General features: G+C 34.5%; 3 protein-coding genes across 3 annotated transcripts; 1 reads left to right on the top strand and 2 right to left on the bottom strand.

The window, feature by feature from the left end:
• Positions 1 to 1,607: 1,607 nt before the first annotated feature.
• Positions 1,608 to 2,417, bottom strand: LOC128167644 (uncharacterized). Its single transcript, XM_052833473.1, has 3 exons — positions 2,112 to 2,417; positions 1,876 to 1,971; positions 1,608 to 1,681 (listed from the first exon to the last, which is right to left on the bottom strand). The coding sequence occupies exons 1-2, from the start codon at positions 2,368 to 2,370 to the stop codon at positions 1,913 to 1,915; spliced, it is 318 nt and encodes a 105-aa protein (XP_052689433.1). The 5' UTR covers positions 2,371 to 2,417; the 3' UTR covers positions 1,608 to 1,681; positions 1,876 to 1,912.
• A 2,786-nt stretch (positions 2,418 to 5,203) lies between these two features.
• On the bottom strand, positions 5,204 to 6,987 carry LOC128156873 (uncharacterized). The gene is made up of 4 exons (XM_052819198.1): positions 6,828 to 6,987; positions 5,917 to 6,151; positions 5,580 to 5,677; positions 5,204 to 5,347 (listed from the first exon to the last, which is right to left on the bottom strand). The coding sequence occupies exons 1-3, from the start codon at positions 6,885 to 6,887 to the stop codon at positions 5,619 to 5,621; spliced, it is 354 nt and encodes a 117-aa protein (XP_052675158.1). The 5' UTR covers positions 6,888 to 6,987; the 3' UTR covers positions 5,204 to 5,347; positions 5,580 to 5,618.
• Positions 6,988 to 7,760: 773 nt separating this feature from the next.
• Positions 7,761 to 9,428, top strand: LOC128190619 (uncharacterized). Its single transcript, XM_052862739.1, has 3 exons — positions 7,761 to 8,162; positions 8,405 to 8,504; positions 9,351 to 9,428. The coding sequence occupies exons 1-2, from the start codon at positions 7,820 to 7,822 to the stop codon at positions 8,464 to 8,466; spliced, it is 405 nt and encodes a 134-aa protein (XP_052718699.1). The 5' UTR covers positions 7,761 to 7,819; the 3' UTR covers positions 8,467 to 8,504; positions 9,351 to 9,428.
• The last annotated feature ends 1,220 nt before the right edge of the window (positions 9,429 to 10,648 follow it).

Here is a 10,648-nt window from a genome sequence, read left to right as displayed (position 1 = left end):
CGCCGTTTTTAGCTTTTTAAAATTAAAATTATGGTTCTGAATGGGTTAGGCCTAGTCACATGGTGACCATACCGTAAATCATCAGGTAAATTTAAAATACAACTCTAATGCCTTTGTATTATAGTAAAATATTTCTGACATGATACATGCATCCTCACGACTCCCCCATTCCCTCCATTTCCTACTTTCCCTCTTTTTCTCTGCCTTAAAATTGTTGAAATTGATCTTGTGAACGGATTTGTCAATTGTGCTTAATATAATGCTTACATGCATATATTGTATGTGCAAATGAAATTTATTTAAACAATAAAAATGTTTGCTTTGGCGATTCATTCGGGATATGAAGGTAGCGACATTGCAGAAAAAAATACATGTGTGTATTTTTTTTTCTGCAATATTGCTGCCTTCAGAACCCGCATGAATCATCAAAGAAAGCATTTATTGTTATAATAACATCTCTCTTTTAACTAACTGATAAATTGGTTATGAAAAAGAAGTAAAATTCACTAAATTACTGTTAATGTAAATAAGTACGTTAGCTAAAAGAAACAGCCAAATCGTCTCCTGTGAGACTTTGAGTCTGACATCATCATGAGTACATATTTCGTGCAGTCCGGTATATTTTGTAGGTCACTGTAGGTTTACAGCAATCGATAAACAGGGCATGTCAGTCAATTTCAGATCTGTCATTTTCTTTTCAGTTTCAGTCGCTGTAGATTTCGACCAATCGTTTAAACGGGGCATGTAGATTTTTAGTCTGACTGTTTCTATAGAGCTATGAATAAACTATAAGTTTTCGTAAGAAATAGAGGGAATTATACTTGTAGATGTAAATATATCATATTAAAAAAATGTTGCATTCATTTAACATTAAACAGAGTCGTCGGAAGCAAATTGAAAGGGGGATGACTAGACTTATCAAAATCTTGACAAGTAATCTCAGCGAGATTCGTCGAGACTGAAAATTTTTTGACGGACGTCTCTTCGGAAGAGACGTCCGTCAAAAAAATTTCAGTCTCGACGAATCTCGCTGAGATTACTTGACAAGCAAAAGAAAAAAAGGGCTTTGGTTATGTATAACTTCGCAAGACCCCCCCCCCCCCCCCCCCCGTTCCGACTTCCGACGCCTATGTTTCATGCATCAACTTTGACTCGCTTCTAAGACAGAAATGATGCACTGTCTTATTCCTTTGAGTTATTTCATAGAATTTTGATTAGAGAATTCGAAACATGTAAACGACAGGTAAATACAAAAATTGACACTAAACATAATGTGAATTTAAATTCTATTTGCAATCAGTAAATGCTCTGTAATTACAGAGAATAACTTTGTAATGAAGACACCAAATCGTGCAGTACTTTTTAAGTTCAATAATAAGATCTCGGTCGTTCTACAACTGCGAACCCCTAGGTCAGGAAGATTCTTTTCCAGTAATTTTCTGCTTTGAATTTAATCTCCTGCTAAGCGCACTTTTCTAAAGACGGTAATATGTTCTCATGAATTTGAGACAGGAGCAAGGATTCCTTGAATCAATTGCTATCGTTCTCACTAGACATAAAGCCAAGGCTAACATTTCAAGATAAAGTAGAAACAAAAGACTACTGTGTATATATTTATAGGTTTTTATTCAACACAAAGATAAGCAGTTAAGGAGCGGTGCCTGGTCTGGTCGACATCCCCCTGTGGAGAGAATAAAAAGAAAACCATTACTCTACAAATTCTTTAAATTGTTCGGTGTTATTTTGATTGAAAAAAAAAACAAGAGTTTTAAACCATTATGTTTTTTTTCTATGCTACTTATTCATTTATCAAAGTTAATAATAAAGCAGGAATCAGCGTGAAATTGTCCAAGCGAATCAATAAAGGAAGCACACCTGTCAGTTGGACTCCAAGCGGAAGTTCTGGCTATATTTAACCGGCGAGGCTACCAGTGGTGTTGGTGGCGATCATAGCGAGACCAAACAGGGAGACTGTAAAGTAAAATAAAAACTTCATTTAGTATTTTCCTAGTTGTAATGCGAAATGTCAGGTTCTTTTGTCAATATTGGATGTATCGAATATGCCTAAACTTACGATGCACCATTATCTGAACAAGCACTAAGATACTTACTCAAGCTGAGGAGAGATGAGGTCTGGAGTCCGTTCACTGTCCTGGCGATGGTTCTGGCTGACTGAGCACGGTTGTACTGGTCGTACCTCTGGTAGTAGTTGTCATAGTAACCACGGGAGGCTGCGCCACCGCCGATGGTGGAGGGAGCATATCCCATGCCGCCGCCATACATCATGGAGCTGCCGTAGAAAGCGGACACCTGCATGATGGCGATGGCGAGGAGGCAAGATGTGCCGAGGAGGATGACTGCCTTGTTCATGGTTGTGGTTGGTTGGTGGACAGGACTGAGCAAGTGACGATATTGCCATCGATCCGTCCGCTTATATACTCTCCTGCCTCCCTCCAGCAGACGATAGTGACGTAAGTTTATGTCGGCATTGCAAAAAGAAGACGGAACAACATTTGAACTGCATGTTCGCTTGCAGATGTCGTAACTTGAACGTTTCTTACCCGTGTATTTCGCGCTGTGAGAGGATTACGTAATGTTTTTGGGTCGGGTGTGTTTTTGCTTGTCCGCGGGTCATAATCGATGCAAGTTTAAACTTCCCTGATTACGATGAACATCTTTTTGGCAAAAAACAATACGGGTGAAATCGAACAACTCCTTAACTTATACACCTTTACACTTTTTTTTTCAAATGTTTTGAAGAGTTTACTTGACTAACAAGGCTAACAAGGATATTGATCCTCTGAAGAGGGTTATATGACAATTTCAGAGACAATCAAAAATATTGTGCTAAGCTAAAAAAATAATAATATCATAAATAGACAGAGTAATGGTTAATATAATCTAATCGGGGTTTATTTCCATAAAAAAGAAGAGCAAGTCTTTTTGTTATTTTAATAAAAATTAACACATGCTTGCATGTATGAAAAATTCTTTAATTACCGCTGATGTTATTTCTATGCATCATTACATAAATATTGTTAAATGTTGGTCCGCACTCGGAGATTTGTCCCAAAAAAATATCCGATAGAATTTTTTGATATAAATCATGACATATATTGTTAGTGATTGTTCGTACAAATTGGAGATTTGTAAAAAAAAAAAAAATATCTGATATAATTTATGTTTTGAAATAAATCTTTACTACATATATTGTTAGTGTTTGTTCGCACAAATTGGCGATTTGTAAGAAAAAAATTATCTAATATGAAATTGTAATTTATTTTTTATAATAAAACCTGCTATATAATTACTTTTAAGTAGTCAGATAGCAAATAAAATATGTCAGATAAAGCAGTATGAATATTCATGGTCAACTATTCACTGCATTGTGTTAACTGTCGTCCTGTATAAACCTTATTTTACTTGTTTACACATTTGCGGCTATTCATACTCGCATTAGAGTCAGAACGTCAACAACTATCACATGTCCTCTATTTTCCCGCACATTACGGCTTTCTAAATGAATTAAATAGAAAACGAAGCAGTTTTATGACATTCTATATTAAATTATAAGATATGTAACCCCGATACATATATTTAATTTGACATCATTTTAAAGAGGAGGCTAAGAGCTTGTTTAATGTCGATTTTGGAGAGACTGTAGGCATTCTAGATTTATATCATTACGTGTATAGTAAAAAACGGACTCCGAGATTTGTTGCTTATTTCCTTCGTATGTCATAATAGAAAATGACAGCATAACGCGCTATACTTCATCTTGTTTACCAAACAATTAAGCCCCAATACACACTATCAGACGTAGGTATTGTTATGAAGCATCTTAAATTTGAAAGAATTTTTTCTTGAATTTCATAAAGCTGTTGGCACATTTCGTTTACTAAATTTTGACCTAAACAATGAAATGCCTTCTTAGTGGGTTCATATGGAAATACTGCAAAGAATGTATAACCCATATTTGCAAGTTCCTTTTAAATTCGCCAAAATCAATAACTTGATACAACTAAATATGTATGAGTTTTTTGGTTTTTTTTACACAAAAGACCATAACAGATATGTTTTTTTTAGCAAAAGGTCATTCCTGTGGCGAAATACTCATTTTTATAGTTTTTGGAAAAACATATACTGATTATATAAGAAGAAACCAATATAGCAAAAGTAGATGGGTAAGTGAATAAAGGCATGACTGGAGTGCATTGTTCAAACTGATGTTAACACTTTGAATACAATTTGTACTTATTTAATTTTTAAAATCAACTTCCTTTCTAAAGAAGAAAGCTAAGTACTTATACCTAGTAACAACAGCAATAGTACATAGTTTGGTCGTTCTTTTACTAACACTGTTAATAATAACAAATAATAAGTCTTGACGTCACATAGTCACGAGGAAACACTAGTCACGTAATATCAAGCAATGCTGAATCTCTCTCCCCATTGGTCAGTTTGTCTTTCAGGCTACTTAGTCATGTGATTATGCATCATTACCATGACCTACTCTCTATATATGACAAGCATCAAAAGGTCGTGAACTATTGATAAAAGAAGGTATACCCGCTCTTAAACAAGATTTTTTTTTCATGCAGAGTTCAGAAACATCTCGAGTACACCAATATATGCATTGAACTACAATATAGGAGGAGCAGGTTTTGTCACAACCTCTAACACTTGAAAACAACTGTTGATAGATTTTCATATCTACATTACGAATAACAGAATATATTTACTTGTTTAGTCAACAAATATGTTACGAATGCGCAATGTACATACTATTTGAATGTATAACTCCAAAGAAAAGAAAGTATGTCTTATTGAATAATTTATCCAATGGAATTTTTCATAAAAGGTGCTTTGGAGAGTCTCTTACATATTCCTTGCCATTAAAATCCAGTTGTAATTTTTATCATTACGTATATCACGAAGCACTATAATTTAGTTTTTGCGTAAAATTGAACCGATACAGAACTGATATATTGAATAACTTAACATTTTTAAAGAAGAATGCATATAGCAGCGTTTCATCTTGTAGAGATGCACATACATGTATTCATAATAAGCCATTGCTTAAACACATGTAATCATGTATATGATATACAACAAACATTTTGTTGTTAAGAACGTACCAAGTATTATTATACTCATATTTGTGTTTAATGTTATGTTGGGAGATAACTTAAGACTTGACAACTCGTCCTGATATCATTTATTGGACATCAATCACAAAACATAATCCATTAAATTGTACAAGAATAATAGAAAATAAAAGGGTATGTCATTTTATTGAAAGAAACACATATTGTAAACATCACGCAATAATTATGGCCGCCCATCCCTGAAATAAAAAAAATAAAACAAAATATAATAATATCGACTGTGTGAGAGCATAGAACACAGAATACTAGCGCCAATAAGACACTTATATATCTTCATTATTTTCTTATTCCTGAAGTACCTGAATCAAATAAACTATGTATAAGTTTTATTACTGGAAATTTTAAACCAGTTATTTTTTAAAATGAATTATCTTAATTATAAATATGGATTATAATGGACATTATACATACCTGAACAATACAACTGATTTGGAAGTAGTTTTATGCATTTTAACCAGCAATAGCACCGGTGGAGTTGGTGAGCAAAAGACCAACAAAAGTACTCAACACTGAAAGAAACGGAAACGGGCATTAATCTTTCAATACATACATGTTTTCTACGATGATATTGACAACATTTATTTTCTGATTAAAAAACCCGATTTCTAAACTTTTCTAAAAGAACCATTAAATCAAATAACCGTAAATAATTAAGAACGCTTTAATTAAAACACACATTCATTTTAAGTAAAATCTAGCTGATTATATCCCCCATTCCCCATCCCCATCCCCCCCGACGAATACTTACGGAGGTTAAGAATTGACCCCAGCCTGGAGTCATAAGTGGCCTGTCGGATGGCCTGCACAGTCCTCAGTAGGTTCTGGGCCTCGTTGGCATCTGTGTATTGCTGGTTAATGTTGAGAGCGTACAGGTATCCGTCTTGCTGGGAGAAGGAGGGTTGGCGGGCGTTAGCCATCTGGTTGTACATGTTGTAGTTGGGTCGGTACCCGGTCTGGGGCCGGATCACCATCACCTTCTGACACTGTAAGGGGACAACATTTCAGGGATTAGTTTACTTACCTTTCTAGCCACAACTCGCATTATCAATTATTGTTCCCCCATGGACATAAAGACAAATTTCCCTGTCTTTAGTGTTACAAAACCTGCCAATTGACAACTGGGTCTATCTAAGTAACGGCTTAATTGAATATTCTTGTACAATAACTTTCCTACTATTCACTTTTGTCAAAACCAAAATGCAAATTAGCCTTTTTATGAACTATTTGGCAGTTGGAGAGGACAATCAAGGTGGTCCCTACCGCATGTACTTTGCAAAACAGAGTTTTCATAGATTAAGATATCGAATTATAAACTTTCCTTGATTCATAAAAAGCTAAAAAGTGGATACCTAGACAAATTTTTTCTATGAATAGTTGGTCTCCAATATTTTTTTCTACATTTTGACAACTTAAGTACATGTATTTATTGAAAATATCCATACCCTTACCCCAATTGGAAATAAAAAGAATATTGTTAGATCAATAATACTTAAAATATGTAACAGATTCAAATGAATCATATCTTGATCGAAGAATAAAGATGCTAAAATTTCACAAAAAAACTTTAAAAATTAAAAACTCAAAACAACAATGTTGTAAATATCCTTTCTTGCATCTTCCGAGAAATTGATATAAATCAAAACGGAGGAAAAAGCTTACATGAACCACAATGACGACGGCTAACAACGTCCCGACGATGAATAAAATTGCTTTATTCATGGTGGCGAATCCCCCTTTGGGTTGTTGCTATCAAATTGGAGATTGACGAACTATTGGCACAGTAGTTTAAATACCCCTTGATATCACGTGATTTCCGTTGTCGTTAGAAAATTAACGTTTCGGGAGAACATCTTTGTAATTATGGAATAATGCGGACACGAAAGATAGATGAGGTTTATGGATAGCGATATTCCGGGGACCGGGTTAGCTAACAGTAAGTAAGTCCCCAGTCGTCAATCAGTACCCACTCTAGCTATCTGTGTACGCCTGGACGAGGCCAGGTTGCCAAATTACGAGTGTTATGTGAATCACTCTGATGAACTCAGGCTGTGTTCCAACTTAAGACTTTTCCCCCTAAATTCACCAAAAATAATTAAACATCAGAAAGAAAGAAACATGCTTCTTTGATAATGTTTTCTATTTTTTATTCATATTTTCCAATGTAATTTTAACAACATTCAAAACAAAGAGTACGCTATTTGAGTTGATAATTTTTATGACTATGTGTGTACACTGATGCATTTTCTAAGCCATGTAAAGTTAAATGGAACTATGTAACCCTATCAAAATTAAGATATGAAATCAAATAGTTCTTAACAGTGGTGAGGGGTAAAATCTCCTTAATGTGTAACAGCAATGTTTCCTCGCGCTTTGAACGTAAGGACAATGGGTACACAAGTAAATGGCCATGGTACCGTCTCGTTGTGCAAACTGTCAGCGGAGATTGATGCGCGGAAACACTGTTACACCAGAAACGAAAGCAGCTCTGCGTTCATCTACTGAGGTTACAAAACCCGTCACGAAACGCTGCAGGCCCAGAGGAAACCCGCTACGCAACAACCCCATTCATATATAAACCAAAGGCATCCATGTTCTGAGATCTCCCTCAAACAGCAAAAGCAGGAGATTCGTTCGAACATAGAGCTTTGAAGATGAATAAACAGTTTTTCTTCTTAGCCGGCGTCTGCCTGTTGGCTTATGTGGCAGTGGAAGTGAGCGCTCAGTATGGAACGATGGGATACCCTGCCGCTGGAGGCTATGGAGGATATGGAGGGGCGGGAGGATATGGAGGGGCGGGAGGATACGGTGCCATGGGAGCCCTAGGAAACATTTACGGGGGTAACTCCCAGGAGAGGGCCAAATATCAAAGGAATCTGATCGCATACAGAATGGCTCTAAGGGATTGGCAGCAAAAAGCCTCAAGGACCATTGTCATTAGAAACGCTCTCAATGATTTAGCCCGGGCATCAACGTTCACAAAATGGACCGCCGCTGGTAGGGAATTTATGTTCTTGACGTTTGAAAAACGCTTCAGTCTGCACGCGGTATTCTTTAACTTACCAATTTTGTGCATCTTTGTATGAAGAAGACAAGAGGAACCGATGGTTTTTTCCGTTATCTTTAACAAAAATTGTTGATTGAGCATAACAATTGGTAAAATTGGTTTAGATGCCGTGTTTTAAATGTTCATCATTTTCTTCTTGTTCACATTATATATTTTTTTTTCTACATTTCAGTACCTGCCGTTCTTGCTTTGCTGGCATTCTCCAACTCTACAGCTCTTCCACTTATTGGATAAACTCCCTGTTTCAAAATCTACGATTCTCTTAACATTTGGTAATCATGTTTTCTGTTTTACTTTTGTTATTATGGTAAATATCTTTGTTCACACATGCAAGAAATTTGGTGGAAATGGCAAATCTTTTCCGATAAGTTTAGAGCAGTCTCAACTTTCCAGCAAATAGAACTAAAATATTAATTCATAGACATGAACATGCGCAAAATGAGATACTTCAAACTGACATAATTACATGAAAAGGGAACATCGTTGAATGAATGATTTTTAGAGATCAATTTTTAACCTCTGCTACGACTATCTAATATAGCATTTTTAATAAGAATATCAAAGATCCCCTTTTTATCGTTGAACTATAAAAAATCATGCGCAATCACCCCCTCCCCTTTATAATATTTTTTTTGAATGTATTGGACATCATGACCATATAAGCCCTATTGTAAATAACTGAAGACTGATATTATCTGAATTACTTCAAAAGGACTGGAACCCCTCCATTATCTAACCTTTTTGCATAAAAAAGAATAATCATGACTAATATATATTTTCACATCGATAATGTTTCTAAAAAGCTTAGCCTAGACGATGAAATCATCAGATGTAATACCTACACCTTTAGTTCTGAACCGGATTTAAGTTTTTCAGATTTTACCTTCATATGAATTTTCAAAAGCATATTTTTACTAAATATTTCTATATTTTCCAAAAAATTATACGGTGATTTCATTTTCAGATGTTCTTTAGAAAAAAATTATTTTATGTTTAAATGTCCCTCTCCACCTTGTAAATATCAGTATTGCAAGAGCAAACCACATTCTATGCATTTACACATACGGTATTACTATAAATACGATGCATTTTTATATTCTATTTTATTTCAATTTCAGGGGTGGTGATGTTGCGATGCGCGGTTAGCAGAAATATTACTTTTATGTCATTTTATTTTAATAAACACTTATGTTATATTTTGGTCATCTTTATTTCTATGTGCATGTGTTCTTGTGTATACTTGTTAAAAAACTCACAAATTAACCAACACCCTGTGAATCGAAAGGATATTACCGATACGAAAGGATGCGAGGGGACATAATGATATATTTTTTAATTTCATAGATACGATCGGTACAATCGGTAAAATAAAAAAGTGAATCTGACCCTATAACCAGAAATTCGTTCACTTACCCCCCCCCCCCATTTTTTTTTTTTAAATTCCCCAAAACACCCCCCCCCCCCACCCCCAAACATCCCCATAAACGGACATGAGAATGAAATGGACATAGTATCTGTCTTTTAAAATTTGATATTTAATTAATTTTATAAAGTGAAAAGTACCCAAGCTTATAGATTTTGTAAAAATATTTATTGATTTTAAACGCTTATTACTCTCAAGGATGTACATGTTTTTAAAGTACTTTTTGACTCGCAAACCAATAAATTTTAGGATAATCTTGCAGAGTACCTATATTTTTTTTATACAATAAACGCAATTTTATAAAGCTAGTATTACTATTAATTTGTTTTTATTAATCATTATTAAATTAATAATAATCCATAGCTATGAACATGAGAGATCAAAAACAGACTGCTATCAGCGATATAGCTTTATCGCCATCGAGTTATCTTTTTGATCTTTTATATCATCCAAGCAAATAAAAGTAAATCATGTTTATGGAGGGCATAAACACTGCGCACGCAGGGTCAATTCTCCTAAAAGTAAAACGTAGCATAGTGTTTAGAATATACATATATGTATAAGAATAGTGAAGCAAAATTAATTATGAACGATATAATTAAGATATGAGAAACAACAAAAAATTGTTAATATATTTATTATCAATAGAATAAAAACTTAACAAAACAAACCCAATTTTGATAAGCAAAAATTATAATCAATCCAAGTTATACTTTACCCAGCATGATCAATGTCCATTTCAGTAGGATGTATTGCTTAAGTGTGGTCCCTGAGAGACCGGTGATACCAAGATCACGTGATCATCTGTGTCCTACCCATATGGCGCTGTTTAACCAATACGTCATAAGTAGATTAAGAATATGTAAATGAACATGTAAATGATTATATTAGATAATTATATTTATTTCATTTAATAGAGAATGGGAAATTTAGTGAAATAGAAAAAAAAATAGTAAAAAACTTTTAAGGGGTTTACGACACTTTGAAATAGTT

Source organism: Crassostrea angulata, chromosome 1 (genome assembly GCF_025612915.1).
Source record: "Crassostrea angulata isolate pt1a10 chromosome 1, ASM2561291v2, whole genome shotgun sequence".
In the NCBI taxonomy this organism is placed as follows: Eukaryota; Metazoa; Mollusca; class Bivalvia; order Ostreida; family Ostreidae; genus Magallana; species Magallana angulata.
This window is presented reverse-complemented; position numbering and strand designations above follow the sequence as displayed.

Coding starts and splice junctions, on each gene's coding strand:
- LOC128167644 (XM_052833473.1), bottom strand. CDS start 2,370: ATGAACAAGGCAGTCATCCTCCTCGGCACATCTTGCCTCCTCGCCATC. Junction 1,972..2,111: donor CTCATCTCTCCTCAGCTTGA/GTAAGTATCTTA, acceptor TTTACTTTACAG/TCTCCCTGTTTGGTCTCGCT.
- LOC128156873 (XM_052819198.1), bottom strand. CDS start 6,887: ATGAATAAAGCAATTTTATTCATCGTCGGGACGTTGTTAGCCGTCGTC. Junction 6,152..6,827: donor CCGTCGTCATTGTGGTTCAT/GTAAGCTTTTTC, acceptor GTCCCCTTACAG/TGTCAGAAGGTGATGGTGAT. Junction 5,678..5,916: donor GGGGTCAATTCTTAACCTCC/GTAAGTATTCGT, acceptor CGTTTCTTTCAG/TGTTGAGTACTTTTGTTGGT.
- LOC128190619 (XM_052862739.1), top strand. CDS start 7,820: ATGAATAAACAGTTTTTCTTCTTAGCCGGCGTCTGCCTGTTGGCTTAT. Junction 8,163..8,404: donor CACAAAATGGACCGCCGCTG/GTAGGGAATTTA, acceptor TCTACATTTCAG/TACCTGCCGTTCTTGCTTTG.